The sequence below is a fragment of the Apteryx mantelli genome, chromosome Z (genome assembly GCF_036417845.1).
Source record: "Apteryx mantelli isolate bAptMan1 chromosome Z, bAptMan1.hap1, whole genome shotgun sequence".
NCBI lineage: Eukaryota > Metazoa > Chordata > Aves > Apterygiformes > Apterygidae > Apteryx > Apteryx mantelli.
Window position 1 is genome coordinate 73,290,476 of NC_090020.1, and position 17,090 is coordinate 73,307,565.

General features: G+C 36.4%; 1 protein-coding gene across 4 annotated transcripts in view; it reads right to left on the bottom strand.

The window, feature by feature from the left end:
* The window catches only part of NIPBL (NIPBL cohesin loading factor), a 155,269-nt gene that overhangs the window by 61,160 nt on the left and 77,019 nt on the right, over positions 1–17,090 (bottom strand). For all 4 annotated transcript variants that reach the window (XM_067316545.1, XM_067316541.1, XM_067316542.1 and 1 more), the window contains one exon: positions 7,678–8,310. In XM_067316545.1, coding sequence (XP_067172646.1) covers positions 7,678–8,310 — 633 coding nt within the window. The remainder of the gene's footprint in view (positions 1–7,677; positions 8,311–17,090) is intronic.

A 17,090-nucleotide genomic window follows, 5' to 3' on the forward strand; every position in this document is an offset into this window, starting at 1 on the left:
ACAAGTCATCCAGAGGCCAGTTACAAGCATTTAAGGTAACAGTCAAGACTGAGTTTTCAACAAATACCACATAACCATACTCCTACATAACAAATCTGTTTACTGACAACTGTTTTGCTATTCCTAATTATCTTTCACAGATCTCTTCGAAGTAGTTGCCCGTTCCTCCCCGTGCCACTCCCCTCCACCCAAAAAGAGCAGTATATTGCAGACCACAAGAATCTAAACTGTTCAATATCATCTGGATACAGGGAAGGTTTAAAATTGAAATTGCTTTAGTAGCACTAATGATTGACCTATCAATAGAGTGAGGGCAAACATACCTTCTTATCTTCCTACTCCTTCATGAACATTCAGCATTAGTGACTATAAGAGTTTGCTCTCACCTGACCTCCTCCTGAGACTATATTTCAATAAGCAAACAAATACGTAATCCGAGAACCCTTCTAATCAATAGAAGAGACTTCTAGGGCCCTAGCTCCTCCCCTTGAAGGAGAGACTGAGCAAAGATGGGTGAAAATTCTTGGCTTCGTTGCTTGCTCCCTTACAGAAGGAACTGAGAAAGTATAGTGATGATCTTGGTATAGGAAGCTTTGCAGAACAGAACATAATTCCAAAGGCTCCAAAACAAACAGAGGTCTGAGGGCTTCCAGCTGCTGGAGGTCAGATGCAGAGATTTCTGAGACTTTGAACAGAAAGCGCTGCTAATTTTTAACAATTTGTCAAGAGACTTCATCAAACTTCTAGTCACACTGCAAAAAAGAGAACCCATCAGGAGGGATGTCCAAACTCATTCAGGACAAAACACAGACAGACTGAAGTAGTCTCTGATATGCCTTAGGGTGCAGCAGACTTTTTTTGTGAAGTTCAGAACACTGAATTGTTTGTGTTACAGGGGATGAAACATGATTTTATGAATTTTTCTATTTAAGGATGCCTTGTAACGCACTATTCTCTGTCAACTACAATAACATGGAAGGAAGAAAAATGACAAGAACATGTATAATACATGAAATACAGAAATATAATCGAACATCTACACTTGTTTTGAGGTTGGAAGACCTAACTTAACCTCTCTAAATTCGAGAAGGCTTTTACAAATAACATGCTTTTAATTCCATTATGAGATAGATTTTTCTGGCACAAATGCTGGGTTCTATTCATGTGATCGTTTTGTGAAGAGCCATATTTTTCTAAACAAGTTCACACATATACAAATACTTTTTTATGGTTGGTGCATGTATTTGAATTGTGAAAAAATCTGAGTGACTTATTTTATGTACCACTTACAGGAGACAGATTAACACATCCAATTAGTTTTTAGTCATTTATATGAACAGCAAGCTTAAAAAAAGCCTTTTTTTTTTTTAATTTATTGCTGAACTCTTAATCTGCTTCCAAATGTTGATTTCATTCTGACATCACACCTTGAGTTAAAAATATCTTCAATTAACTAGATCTAGTGATATTTATAGAAAATGATAATGAAAAAAAGTCTGTGTCATTTTAGGTTGATATCAGAGTAAACTTAGTGACTATCACCTACAGAAATGCTGGGCTTAAACTCTTAATAAACTTTAGTAGTTATACATGCCATTTCCTTATCAAGATTTAAGTCCTTTACAGAGAAGTGATTGTCCCACAACAAAATACAATCATTACTAGGCAAGCAATGTTATAAATTCTCCCATCCATCTAATGGGTACAATCAATGGCATATGCTATATGTTAGCTATATTTAATTTGGCAATCTTAGTTTATACTACAATTTAAAGCAAAACAGACTTCTTACCAAGCTGCTGGTTTTTAGGTCTTTTCTACATTAGCTTACAAGAACAGATTTCTGTGCTATCCTATGCAAAGCACACCTCAACTTTTTTTTTTTTTTACACTGTTTTTTCCACTCAATCAGGTATTTCATCCTTTAAAAAAATATTAAGTAATTTTTCCTAGACAGGCTGAAACATTGCAACATTTCATTGACATTTCTCTAGATATATGAGGAACTTCTTCCCCTTCTTTTTCTTAAATATGTCTGAACACAAAACAAGAAAATCTCTCACCTATAGGAACTGGACAGTGTAAAGCTGCTTTTCTGTGGGAAAGCTACATAAGGTATCAGTTTCATCCATTACATAACACTATAAAATGCAGATCTAATTCAAGTTTGTACACTCATTTGTTTTGTACACACAAAATATGTAATATGTAATTCTCATATCTTCCCGCTACATAGAGACACAATGATTTATATTATATGTCTCATTTAATTTTCTTGTTCTTGTTTCATTATTTGTTCTAGCCTTCTACAAGATTATTAGATAAATGACTACACTTGTATCTCCATTTTTAAGGAAATAAAACCCCTATAATGTATTTTTGTAAATGAATGGTAATATACTGGTTATAATTACACATTCTGTCATTTCATTTATTGGCTAAATAAAATTAGACATAAACAAACCATTTTTAATAGTGTTCTTCCATTACCTTCTTCTTTGGGGCACTTAGGGGGTGATGGGGAAAGGGGAGAAAGGGAGAGGAGCTGGATAAGAACTTTAAAAGGTAAGAGAAAAAAGTTACTTACCTACAACTGTAGTTTTGAGAGTTTTGCTCCGGCAGATTCACACTCTTGGGATGTGTGTCTCTGCTGCTATGGGCTTGGAACAGAATAAAAAAAGAAGCGCCCATGGCAGGCATCCAAGTGCCCCCTAACTGATCCAATTACTGGAAATAACATTATGACAGCTTCACTTTCTTTCACTAATTCAAAGAATTCATAGAAAGATTCCAAAGAAGTGGGTAAAATGGATCTTCAGAGGTAAAATATATAGGAAAAAAGCCACAGATACAAATAGGTTTGTCCCATTTAAAAAATGCTTCTACTGTTTTAAGTTTCAAAAAAATAGCAGTAGCCTCCCAATGAAATGTTTAGTAATTTAGGATTTCATGACCATTCTCACAAACTCCAGAAAAAGTGCCTTGCGCAAGTAAAAGTAGTACTCCTTAATCTGTTAAGACAGGTGCATTACATAAAAATGTTTCTGAAGTGGCTGAAAATCTAACAGTGAACACTCAGTACTATGTATAGAAGAGCTCAAAGTTTAGCAAATCTAAATTAAAAAAAAAAACTAACAAAATTTGAAAAAAGTCTCTGAAAAAAGATAAACTACTTTCTGATTTTTCAGAATTTTGCATTATTTTCAAGGTTATTTTCCCTCTTCCCCTGTCTAAAAGGCTCAGAGCTCCTTTTAACATCAACATCTTAAATACTTTTGATTCACAGTATATAGGATCTTGAGAAAAGCATGGAAGATCTTGAGGCAGAAACCTCAAACCTGAAAATTAATTTAGTAGCTGGTCTAAATCTTAAAGCATAGGAAGAGCTTAATGTAATATTCTGGGAAAGGTTTAGATTAAAAAATGACAAGCTAGCTTTTGAACTACTTGATTATACACACAAATAACCCATTTATAGCTGAAGAGATAGCAAAGCAAACAGGTTAATGCAAAGAACTGAAGTTAACGAAAATAAAATTCCTCTCTCATAACTTCCCTCCCATGAAAAAGAGAAGAACAGAAGCTCCTGGTGATTTTCTAAAGCGCGACAGGATTGCCTGTACTTTCTGGGAATGGTCAAGTTCAGAAGGAGAACAGGTACAGCTCCCCCTCAGGGGGCAGAAGGGTTTCAAAACACAGAACTTTGCTTGTCTCAGAAGCAATCGTGAGCACCAAGCAGTACAGCAAATGCGACTACTAACAGTGAATAGGAGAGGAGAAAAAAAAAAAAAAAAAAAAAAGCCTGAAGTTTCACTGCCTTTCTAAAGAAACCAGATCATCAGCGTGTCCTGATGTACCTAGGCAGAGGACAGTTAACTTACTCTTGATTGCTGTGGCCAAAACATAATCCCATTTCATATGAGTCCTCCAGAATCACCCAAATCACCCATAGGGCTCTTTTTTTTCCCCTATGCGGATAACCTGAATCTTGATAAATGATGGCTGGATCTATCTCTGAAATTACGTATCTCTTCGAAAGAGAAGATATGACCTAATACTGACAACTAGTATCTGCTGAAGACATGAAGGCCACTGGGAGGTATCTGGGGTGGGTGGCAGGGGAACGGACGATATGAGGCATGCCACATTCACAGGCCCATTTGTTTGTTCGGAGGCTATCAACATTGTAATAGATGTATTAGACTGAAAGCTTTGGTGCAGGGTGCTTTAATCTTCAAAATCTCCACTTACTCCTTTCATTAACAGATACAGACAAATTACTTACAAAATTAATCAATACAAAAAGACTTCCCTGATGGACAAGGTAGGAAGAGAAGATGGAGTCTTGTCCCTTCCACATAGAAATCGAGGGTGAAATTGTAACTTTTTCAAACTTCACACCCATGTATCACGACGAAAAGACCATAAAATCCACCTAATACAAGATCCCAAAAAACTAAAAGGACAGAATAAGAACAGAGCTCTGAGAAGCTCTCGTATATGGAGGCCAAAGCTCTGCATTATCTCTCCTTACGCATTTCTGATAGACATTACGTCAGTTCTGCCAGCTTCTGCACCAGCAATTTTTGCACTGAATTCCTTTCTCAGAAAGCAAAAGCACGACAATCAGGTTCCAGAAAGATATGCTGCTTTTTAAAGAAGGAGGCACTTCTGCAAAACCCTCTTTTAGTTCCAGCTCTGGAACGGAGACGGCCTCCCACTTTGAGAGACTGTTTGGTAGAAACTAAATATTCTTACAGTTTTGTTAGAATTACGGGATTCGGTACAGAAAGTGCTATAATTTTCAAAGTGCTCCAGATCCCCATTTCCACCTGTACCAAACGCTACAGAAGGACCTTAGCATTTCCTTAGAGAAGTGTAGCAGTTGTATAATCTTTGGCAAGAACCCCCAGAAAAACATCTCTGCCTCTCCTCCGGAATAAACAGTTCCACCACACTCATGGCTCCAAACCTTAGAACGTAACATATAGAAGCATCTGAATACCTCTGATGAAGCACAGTACTGTAGAGATTTCATATCTAAAACATGACAGAAGAGACCACCGATCTCTTATCAGAACTTGAGGGAGTACAATTCCACTCAAAGTAATTTAGGGAAGACGACAGACTGGACCTACCCAGAAGCTATACTGTGGCTGCAGTATGTATTCCCATGCAGCAATTACAAAAGTAGCAAAGATGCTTTCATGCAGATTTTAGCACGTGCTAGAAGCTAGAGTAAGATCTCTACTGAGATGCTTCCTAAGTACTGTGCCAGCTAGCACACCCCCCCCCATGTTGCTATGTCTTCATATTCTAATTAGACTGAGTACATGCTACAATTCCACTATTTTCTTGACATATACTTTAACTTCAGATCACATTATGTCTTAACATGCACAATGCCAGTCTTTTCCATAAGCACAGTAAGCAGCTTCTCAAAAATGACTGACATGTATAGGAATTATTGGCTATATTTCTAATGGATATATGTCCATAGGAACATGAGAGGAGGCTTCCTGCTGCAATCGTACCAAACCAAAGGGCTGCTACAAGAACGATCACGGAAGAAAGCCAGACTGTATCAACTTCTGGACATGGCACAGACTTGCAAGCAACAGCAAAAGAGTTACTGAAAAATAAGAACGGTATTTCTCCAAGGTAACAGTTTTTCAGGAAGTCTGTCCCCAGAGTGCTAAAATCCTTCTACTCAACACTATTTCTGCTCATGAAAGAAATCTTGGCAGCCAAAGAGAAAAGAGCTGCTGTCTAGCATAGAGGCAACTTACCCCCAGTGAATAAACAGTAATCATTTGTCCCAATACGAGGTAACAGCTCTTGCGCCTGATCCATAGCAATTGCAGGAACTCAGGAAAAACTGAGACCTGGCAGAGGATGCAGGCAGAAGTGAAGCACAGGCTTGGGATCCATACTCGGTACAGAGCAGCGGTAAAGGGGAGAGATCACATTATATAAAAATCACTACTTTCCCCAAAAGAAACAAATCAAAATCTGCCTGTGGCTACGTAATTATGGTAAACAAACTTCACAGCTAATGTTCATCACTTCATGAAAGCCGGGGGGGGGGGGGGGGGGAGTGTTTTTGTCTTGATCTAAGTGTCTGAAGGCTGCTGTGCAACATCAAAATCACACTGCCTCTTTCTAGATGTTTTTCAGCTAAAAGGTGCTGGAGAACCTACTCTAACAGTGGGGATATAAAAGTAGCTTTCGAAGAAACAAAGTATTAGGAGACAAACAACAAGTCCTTCATAATTCAATTTGAAATTAGTAGAAGAAAGCAAAACAGCAAAAACCCCATTTCATTAAATCAGAATTAAAGACAAAGTAAGTGGCGATCTCTTTTGAGGTGAGCACCCATTTTCTCCATATATTGACAATAATGTATTCTGACAAGACTTAATTTAGTTATCAAATAAGAAATATCTAAAAAGTATCTTTTCAGTACTTGCAACAACAATCATATACACATGCACATGCGCACACACACATACACACATACTTTATACATATCCTTAAAACAGAAAATTTTCTTTAAATAAGGAAAAAACTTGTGCTCTCTCTGGTGGTTAAAAACCCAAAGTGTAAATAAATTAAGTCGCATCCAGATGCCACCCAAGTATATCAAAAATTGATTATTTCCAGCTATGACACTCCAAAATCAGAAATTGCTCTGTTCCACTTCTGCAAGGTTTTCTTGGAAGTATTTAATAAATTTGCATTAGCCTGCAAAATATTTTTGCTTGGAAGTTAAACACAGTCTAGAGGAAGCTTTTAAATACTATTCTAATCTATTACTATCTACTTTATAAGAAACATCTTATTTTCAAGATTTATATGGGGATTTTAAATCTACTTCTGAGATTTTGAAGCTTAAGACTTTCAAATCAGTTAACAGCAGCAAAAACTTAAAGAGGATAGATTCAATGAAATCAGTTAAGACAACCAGTCTAGCTACTGAAGTGAAGAGAAAACATTTCAAAGGCTCATCTGGTACTATATTAGAGACCATATAGATATACAGTAGCTTTCTAAAACTTGTAATGCCTACATAATAATGGATATCGAGCTGAGCAAACTCTGAAGACACTATAGTAGTATATATTATCTGATCATTATAGTGCCTTTAAAAGAATAGATGTGATTTTGATCTAAAACCTTCATCTTAGGTTCAAATAGGGATAAGAATAGGAATAGGATAGAAATTTTAATCTATTTTCTTAAATTAGGCAACATAGGTAGCTAATTAATAATTCTTTCAACTACCATAACTTATTACAAAATTTGACTAGGAATGTGGCAATGCTGGGATTTTAGAAACATTATAAACAACGCCAATTTTATCTCATTTAGTCTCATGGTTCAAAATAATAGCAGTTAGAAAAAATTTTGAAACATAAGAACTTCACTTTCATCTGTTAAGACCCCAAATAAAGAATATCAAATATTAAAAATACGCATATATGAGAGATTACAGTTCATTGCTGGAGGGGAATGGAGATAGATATGGTAAAAGAACCTACGCTGATTAAACAGATTGGAACTATGTGACAATGACAGGAAGGTTTTTTTTTTATATATATATATATGGGTTTTATATGCATATATATATATATTTATATAATATATATAGTGTATACACACACACAATCCTTTTACCTTTATCTTGCACTTCTTTTGAAAATCGCTCCCTTTCAATAGCTGATTCACGTTCTATCCGCTCAATTTCAGCCAATGCATCCAATTCTACTTCATCATATGACGTTATAGTTCCTTGTTGCGAAACCTGTTGCTGTGTCTGTACCACAGGAGTTTGAGGTTGTTTTGCAGCAACTGAAGTGTTCTGTTGTAAAACAGGCACTTGTTGTGCCTGAAGGAAAGCTGTCTGTTCGTGCTGCGGCAAACACTGAGCAGCGTTTAGTGGGCGGTTAACATCCTGTGGAGTAACGGGTGTTTTAGAAGTCTGTCCTGGGTACTGCACATTAAAAGGAATATCACCCTCTGATACACTGCTGTTTTCCAAACCAGAAAGCATATCATCCTGCTGGTCCATATCCGAAGATCTTACACGAGAGAGTCTTAATGTAAGCTTAGTGGAGTCCTTGGAAGGAGAACTAATGATATCATACATTGCAGCTTTTTCAGTCTGGTCTTTTTCATCCTTGCCTAACTTCATTTTCTTTTGTTTCTTTTGCTTTCTTTCTGGAGAATCTAACAATATGTCTGGGGGCACATCTCTAGGTGATGAATAAGGTGGAGGCTGAGATTGTAGGATTAAAGGTGGTCTTGATCCTAGAATAATAATTCAGAAAAACTGAACAGTTATGTTGTTTCATGTTTATATAAAAACACACTAAATATAACCTACATAATTTTAATGTGTATTTGCACATATATCTGTGTTCACAAAAGGCCTAAAAAAGACTTGTAGGAAGCACATCATTCCCAGATCAAGATGTAATACAGATAGTTGCAGTGTGTTTCCTAGGAATTTTAGCAGTCCACAGCAGGTGGAGAAGGGATCATTTCAGAGAAGATGGAACCAAAACACCCACCACCAGAAAAACATAGTACCTGCAGGGTCATAATGTCAGCTATTAGAAACTGGTTAATGAAAGCAAGTTGACGACAGAAAAAAGAAAAGACAAAGATCCTTAGTAAGGTCCAGTGATGAAGACTTAATCATCAGTGTACAGGCACTGGCCATTTCAGTCAAACATTTTTAAATTAAAAAAAATAAATAAACAAAACACATTTTTTTAGGGAGGGTTCCCTACCTAAAAATGTCCATGAAAAGATGAAATTAGAAAACATACTAAACAAAGGTAAATTGGCCCTTCTTTTCTCCTTAACTTTGATTCTGCCAGGTCCTTTTCAAAGTTTTTTTTTTTCTTTTTTTAATTTTAGGTAAATTGATTCCAACCTCCCCACCCATTATTATCTAGAAAACACTAATTGTTATAAAGAATTATTCTATCGTTCCCTCACTTACCTCCCCTCTTCCTTAAAATATACTCATTTCCACTTCTACATGCACTCATTCCAAACATTGTGTATATTTAGAGAAATTTAAAAAAGAGGTCATTTTTCATTAAAAATATTCTCCATTCACAAATTTAGAATTTCTGTCTCTCAAATCAGACCAACTCCCCATATCTCTTAGCCCAGAAAAGGCTTTGAAAAACAGATAAGCTTTTCAACCTGCCCTGATAATAATTTTGAGAAATAACTTTTGGCTTAAAATGGAATGACAGTGTGACAAAACAAAAGGAATAATATGCTCCAACCTCCTCTTGTTTAAACAAATCAAACATCTCTCTGATCCCATTCATCCATTAGAGGATACCGATGCTCAGAAAGCAGGCATTAACATTACTACTGCTCATTCTGTGTCAGGTCATCATAGGTCAGTGCTTCTAACAACACTCAAAATTTAACTGGAAAACAGGTGTGCTTCATTGAAGAACCACCACTAAGCAAGAAAGCAGCTTTATTCTGCAGCTGAAATTCTAGCAGATACTTTGAGCAGTATTTAAGGACATCATTAAGCAGTATACTGACCTGTAGATGAAGAAAAGAAAGGATATCTGCATCAAAGCCTCAATTAAAATGAAAGGTGTTCCTTTACCAATGACTTCTTTGTATAGACTCCTATGTTTTATTTTCTCTCTAGTTCATTCCAAGAGATGCCCTATAATCTCTAAATGTAGAGCAGGGTATAAAATGGATTTATCTTACCCAGTTCTCCTTCCTTGAATATCAATGACAGCTCCATGTTCTGCCAATGATATCTGCAATGTTGGGAAGCCCTGTGTTTGCTCATCCTGATTCCCAATCTTTCCACTACTCCATTCCCTCCCCCCACCTTACATTAAATACCACACAACCACTAGTGCTGAAGTCCTGGTTATGCCCTATGAAGTCCTCTCATTTGTCTTTCACCACAGATTTCTGTTTTTCAGACACACGCACACACTCCTCCTAATTGCTGTTCCTTTCGACAAAAAATTACATGATTTTCTTAGTGCATAGCAGAGATTGTTAGCTACGGATTTTCCTTAAGGTAATGACAATCACTCAGTGGAAACACAGGGTGTGTTTTCTTTCTCCAAATATTAAAGGCAGTTCAAAACTTTTTAGAGATCTTACTGACATCTCACTCCTTAATTCTCACTCCAGGTGAGTACTTCCACAGTTTCAATGGAACACTTAAATACTGCTATTCATAACTACATTTTGAATGGAGGACACAGGTTTGATTCTCCCTTGCCCTAAGCTTTAAGTAAATATGACAGTATCTTTCTGATTTGATATAATTTTCTATTTGTCATGCTGAAAAGCAACACTGCAGCAACAGAAAAGCAGGTTCTTTTTATCTTTGGATAGACTTGAGGAGGTCAGAAGGATTTCAGCCCATTCATTGAAAGCACTCGGAAGTCAGTAAATGAAGAAACAACAGTACAGTTTTCCCTGTTGTAGGCAGCACTACGACTAGGCTAGTTAAGAATATCTTCCTCCTGAAGGAAATTTCTGAAGAGCATTGATAGCAATGCCTATAAGCTGCATTTTAAGAGGAGATATTCTGGCAGTAACTGCACATATTTCCGAGATAACTAACCATGGTTAAACCCAGAATGGAGCATGCTGAGTAGATCTGTATCCTTTCTATGTCTGGTTTATTCTAAGCTAAGTAAGCTTGACATCTCAGAGCTCTACCTAGCAACAAAATGGTTAAAATACCTGGCTACAATACTTAGCTACTGAGGTGAAAAGAAATGGAAAAAGATGAGGTATTCTGGAATAGTTTCATTCTACCAGAGACATTTTAACAGTTTTGAACATGTACCACATGTAGTAAATCACATTTACGGTTTTTCAAAGATCATTATAAGCCCAATTCTAGAATATTCTTTTAGAATAGAGAAATGGGTAGGCAGCTTTTGAGTCTGAATCTTGGGCTGCACTCTAATTCAGGAGAAAAATATCTGACCTTCTGTAGCTGATCTTCCACAGTATCAGTACAAGAACTTCATACAAACTCTTTGTATGCCAAGAGTATGTAAAACTTTTGCGAGAACAAGAGACTTTCCACTGATTTGGTAGGGTCATTGTATCACTACTGAGCAGCAAGTACCAACAGTCATCCAGATAATGCTAAATGTAAATGAGAAGCAGGTAACATCCTACAAGTTAAAGCCTCTGCAAAGAACAAATATGGCCATAAGCAATACTTCCATAGCCTTTCAGTAACAGTCCTGCTGACCACCCATGATAAACCTGGGATTGGTACTCAGTAATAATTAGTTTTCCTTGTGATTCCTAATGGTGGATGGCACTGAGGATTGAAGAAATCTCATCAACTGTGTGAGCTATTTGTAAATACCTTTTTTCCTGTGATTCTTGACTGATTCCTTATCAGATCTTTTACAATGCAAGCAACTTCAAAATGTATTGCGCTGACAGTGACTTAGCCTTCTCAAAAATGTAAAGATTCAAAAACAATATAGTATGAAATGGCTTCACTTGCATGTTTACACTCATCAGGAACTTGGGTAGCAAACAAACAGGCTTCTGTCCAGGAGATTATACACATCACTGACCTCTAAACCTTGTATTTTTTGTCTGTACGCTTTTTTATTATGCCACAGTATTCACACCTTCTCATTTAACCATTCATGATACTTTTTCTGATGATCTCAGAGCCTCTTCAGAGCAAAGATCACTTGCCTTTCAAAGCTGATGCACCAACTCTCACTGTTGGCCACATTCATTGCTGTAATGCACATGGTTATAACCTAATCACTAAAGTTACCAGAAATTTAGGATTCAGATATATGAAAGAATTATTAGCTTTCCACTTGCACAACAACAAAACAAACAGAAAAACCACAGCACACTCCAAGTAGTATCTTCGTATTCCTTTAAATCCCTTGCAGGCAAAGATTCCCAGATGTTAAAAAGAAAGTCTTTCAACATTCCTACATGTTCTTTTGCCAGAAGAATCGTTTCCTATGCACAAAGGTGAAAAAAACTACTAATGAACAAATGAGGACTGATGGATAATACTTGGTTTATAGCACACTGGAGAGAAACATCAGGAACATTCAAGGGCTGTTACATTTTTCAATTCATATATCCTTGAGACTCCAGGAAAATTATTTAAGTGGGTACCAAGTCACTGTATGTCAAACCTGGACACTGCATTCTAGACTTTTTACTCAAAAATCCCTTGGGAAGAGAGGCTTTAAGGAATATGTTCTACATGCGGATTACTAGGTTACATATATGAGCAGTTAAATGGTAAGTAAGGTCTTGAAGGTAGATACTAGGGATGGAGAAAAGACCAGAGCATACATATTGTATTGGAACTGACATTTGTCTTTTGGAAAAGCTGAGAACCTGGTGATGATACAATTTGAACATTTGCAAACAAATCAGGTCCACTACTGCCAAAATATTTGAAGAGACTGCAATTACAGTGTGTAGATGGAAAAATCTCTTATTTTATATGATCCTACTTAACATTGCCACATAAACAAATGTTTTCATAAAAATGGGATCAGATAAAATTCACTCTAGAACCCTGGCTAAAGCAATCTCAGAATTGGTAACAAACATCTTGAGAATTTGTGCCTCCAGCAGACTTAAAAAGGAAAAACACAATCTCTTGAAAAGGATAGTGAAGAAGTGGCCAGAGAATTTTATATAATAGTTTGTATGGTTTCAGTGCATACTAAAAGAACAATTTATCCAAGAAGAACAATTTTATCAAGAGAATAACTAAGCGGTAATATTCCAGCACGAGTGGGTTAAGAACAAATATCATCAAATAAAACTAATTTCATTTCGTAAGACAGTAGGACTGGTGGATTAAAGAGAATGGAGTGTCATACCTGGACTTTAGCAAGGCTTTCTGCATTGTTTCTCATAAAAATTTCATTAACAAGCTGAGGAAATATGGTCTAGGCAAAACGTAAGGCTGCAGTAAAAACTGTTTTCAAAGAGTATCACAGTAAAAATGGGTGAACATACCAAGTGCAGCTTTCCAGTGTACTGTCCTACGCCTGGCAGTATTAAGTATTTTTCATTAACAACCTCTTAACATAACAGAAAGAGAGCAGTTTTATCAATCTCAAGATGATATCAAGCTTTTGGTATAAAGTGTTTGAGAGAGAGGCCTGCAAGTGCTTTGAAGAATAGAATCAAAATTTACAATTATCTTGACTAAATGGAATAATCATTTGAAACAAATGAAAATTGGTAAGAATAAGCACAAACTTGCTATTTACCTCAGAAAGACCAATTGTAACAACACGAGAAGGTAAATAAGCTCTACAGAGAGCCATATGTTTATAACAGCTTGTGAACTGAATCTAAGTTATCATTGCCAAAGGAGTAGCCATACTTTCATATATAAAAGTATCATACAAAGAGACATCAACAGTAATTTTCCAACTACTCATCCTTCAAAGTTTTCAACTAGAATTGTATGTACAACTTACAGCAGCAAAACATCAAGACAAATGCAAAGCAATTAGAATTCAGATAAAAGCAACAGAGACAATTAGAAGCTCAGAAATAATGACTTATGAAAAGACAATAGAAAGGAGCAGTGCTGTTTAGTCTGCAGAGGATTAGATTGGAGAAAAACATGATCACGGTCTTTTATATGTAAATGATCACTATATAAAAAAGAATGTGAACTGTTTTTCCTTGTCCATCGGAAATAAGTGAAGAAATGTCAAGCCTAACTGTAACAAGAACAATTCAGGCAAAGCATTAGGGGAAAAGCTTTCTAGCTCTAAGAATTTGAACAGGTTGCATGGAAACGATAAGGAAACTCCATTACTGCCATTTTAAGAAAAATTTAGACCCAAGTTATTGGGAATGATACTGGTGCAGCTCATCCAACTGTAGGATAAGAAGATGGGAAGACCTCCAAGTCCTTTCCTGCTGCATCTTCTAAGATCTTTGAATGTTACTCTGGAAATCTCCCCAATTTTGTTATAGACGTAAAGCAATTATTACTTATTTTGATGAACAGACTATATTAACGTTTGTTTTCAGAGAGCATCATTTCATTTAGAATTCCAACTTAAAAGGATAGCATATGAGACAAATTAGAGGGCAAAGAAGAACATATATTTGGGAGTTTCTTGGAACAGATTTATTTGCTTTCCATACTCTCATTCAACAGATTTCAGGGAAGAATCTCACTATTTTCTCCACAGCTTCAAATGCCTGATGGAAAAACTAAGCTCTGGCTGTTCTAGCTTAGAAATGCTATATTCAGATGTGTCCCTGTGTAAAAAGTTAAGACTTGAAGAAAGAAACAAGGATGAATGTTTATTTTGGCCCTGTCAAAAAACTTCTTTGGATAAATTTCTTCCATCTTTCTTTCAAAAGACAGGGGAAGTGATGATAATTTTTCTTAACTAATACTTGTGGGAACACCAAAGCTCGTAATACAGATTTGAGAAGATTCCTAGTTCTCCTTGCCAGCCACTATGCATTTGGAGACCAAGTGTACAGGAATCTCTCTGGAGAAGTCTTAGAGATTCCCAAGAAAATAAAAATAATCTTTCCAAGTTATTTGGAAAATAGTCAAGTATCTACACTATTTTGGAAGATATCAGCCTCTACAGAAAATCTGGGTATTTTTGTAGTTTTCACCATCTTAAATAATTTTGGAAGGGTATGTTGGAATATTTCCTGTGAGAGAAAGATAAACAATTTCTGGAACGAAAACAATTTAATTCTGCAAGAAAGCGCAAAATGGTATCGTTTAATAAGGTGTTGTTGCTATTCCTTACAGAAGTTTCCCCAGGAGTTTAAGAAACTGTTGGGAAGCAAGTAACTGTAAATACATAAGTTCTCTTTGGCAAGTGGTGGATGAAGAACTCTGTGGAAAGCTTCCCTTTACACAGATCTTTAGAAGTTGTCTTTAAAAAAAAAAAAAAAAGTCTTTTGTTAGGTTCTAAAGTGATGGGAAAGAGTAGAACAAAGGAATAAAGAATTTTGATGAGTAATCCATCTTGGGTAATAGATCCCACAAAATATCCTATATGAAATTAACAGAAAGAAAATACTCCTTGTTAATTCTCTAGAATTCATCTATGGTAGCAGAAGCAGTAACAGATGATAGCAGGAATGCAGAGACACAATTCTGTTTTCATGGGTAAAAATACAAAATCTATATAAAAAAGAAGGGATAAAACCCAGTCAAGAACCTTCTGCACAAAACCTCAGCTGCTCTGGTATCTTTTCGGGAGTAAAAGAGGAATTTTACTCTGTTGAATAAGTGAACAACCACCCAAAAGAGCAAATACAACTTCTGTCATCTCTCTCAAATATTTTCCTGACTTCAAAACAAAACTTTTTCTTCATTCAGATTCAGCCATTCAGACAGCTATGGTTCAGTCTTACAATAATTAAAACATTGCACAATCGGAAGTCCCCGTTATTTCCATTTAAAAGTACAGAAATGTAGACTGTACCTATATCTTCCATAATTGCCTCACATTTCTATATTAAGTAAGAAAGCTTAAAAATTGTAATACCCTTCCTGAGATCTTTCTCTGGACTCATGAATAACTGTCTAGTGCCATTCTTTTTGACCTCCCAAACAAACAATGAAATATTTTGATAATTTTCTTTACCGAAGTTTGCAGACTTGCCAACCAAGAGGGCAAAATGCTAGCATGAGTAGTAACAGAGTATTTCAGTTTTGTGCTCTATCAACCAAGACAAAAGTAGATCTAACATTCTAACATACAGGTAAATCTAAAAAGCTCCTCTTGCACTTTTTCAGCCTTTGTAATGCCATCTAAAAAAGTATGCCTTCAAAATGGATTCTGAGAGAACCAACTGAAATAGCAGCAATTTAACAAACAAATGAATAAATAAAATATTCTTTTGAATGGTAACCATATCTGAGTGGAAGTAGCTTAGATTTACAATGCTGTTAAACTGACAAACTCTATAAACAGGGATTTTGTGGACAATACACTGAGTTAAAGAAGAAAAAGACACACTTAGTCTTTGCCATTTATACAAGTCCTACAAGTCCTTCAGTGCAAGACCTCCTAAAATACTGAGCACTCACTCAGCACGCTACTCACATTTCTAACATCACTGTTTAACACAGTATGTATCTGTATCTTTATGAGATGAACCACAAAAATCAGTTAGCAGTCACATGATCATAGAGGATCAGCTAGGAAGGGACCTCAGGAAGTCTCTAGTCCAAACTCCTGCACAAAGCAGGGTGAGCTAGGAGGTCAGACCAGGTTATACAGGGTTTTATTCAGTCTGGTTCTTGAAACCCTCCAAGCGTGGAAACTGCATAGATTCTCTGGGTAACCTCTTCCAATGCTCGACTGTCCTGATGGTGAATGAGTTTTTCCTTATATCCAGTCAGAACACCTCTTGGTTCAATTTATGGCTCTTGTCTCTTGCCCTCCCTCCAAAAACCACTGCGAAGAGCCTGACTCAGTCTTCTTGATAACCTCCTCGTAGGTACAGGAAGGCTGCTTGAGGTCCCCCTGCAAAGCCTTCTCCAGGCCAAACAAGCCCAGTTCCCTCACCTTCTTTGTAATCTCCCTCATTTCTGGCTCTCCCTCTCCACCTAAACTGACCATCCAAAAAGACTTAATTTTATTCCAGTGCTAAACAGAAGAAAGCACTGTTGCACTTTCTTTAACTACTGCTGTGTAAGTGCATAAGCACTGAAATCCTAAATTACCAAGAATATTTCCAAACCTCTATTTTGCTACGTCTCATGCATCTCAGCCATTGTTTCTTAGGGATGAAATTATAAACAGCAGCATGCATTCTAGATTTTAGCATAAAGAATTATTTTGAGCAGATTTTTCTGTTCCTTTTTACCTGACTGATAATACACCCTATTCCTTCTCTCCAACTAAGGTTTTTAGGCTTCATTTATACTAGATGTATTGTGCTCACTGAATTCATTTTAATTTCATGTGCTTGAAATTTCATGATTACAGTTAATAAGTGTTGCATGTTAAAACACTATGGGGCTGGTTAAGCATTCAATACTCGTAATGCTG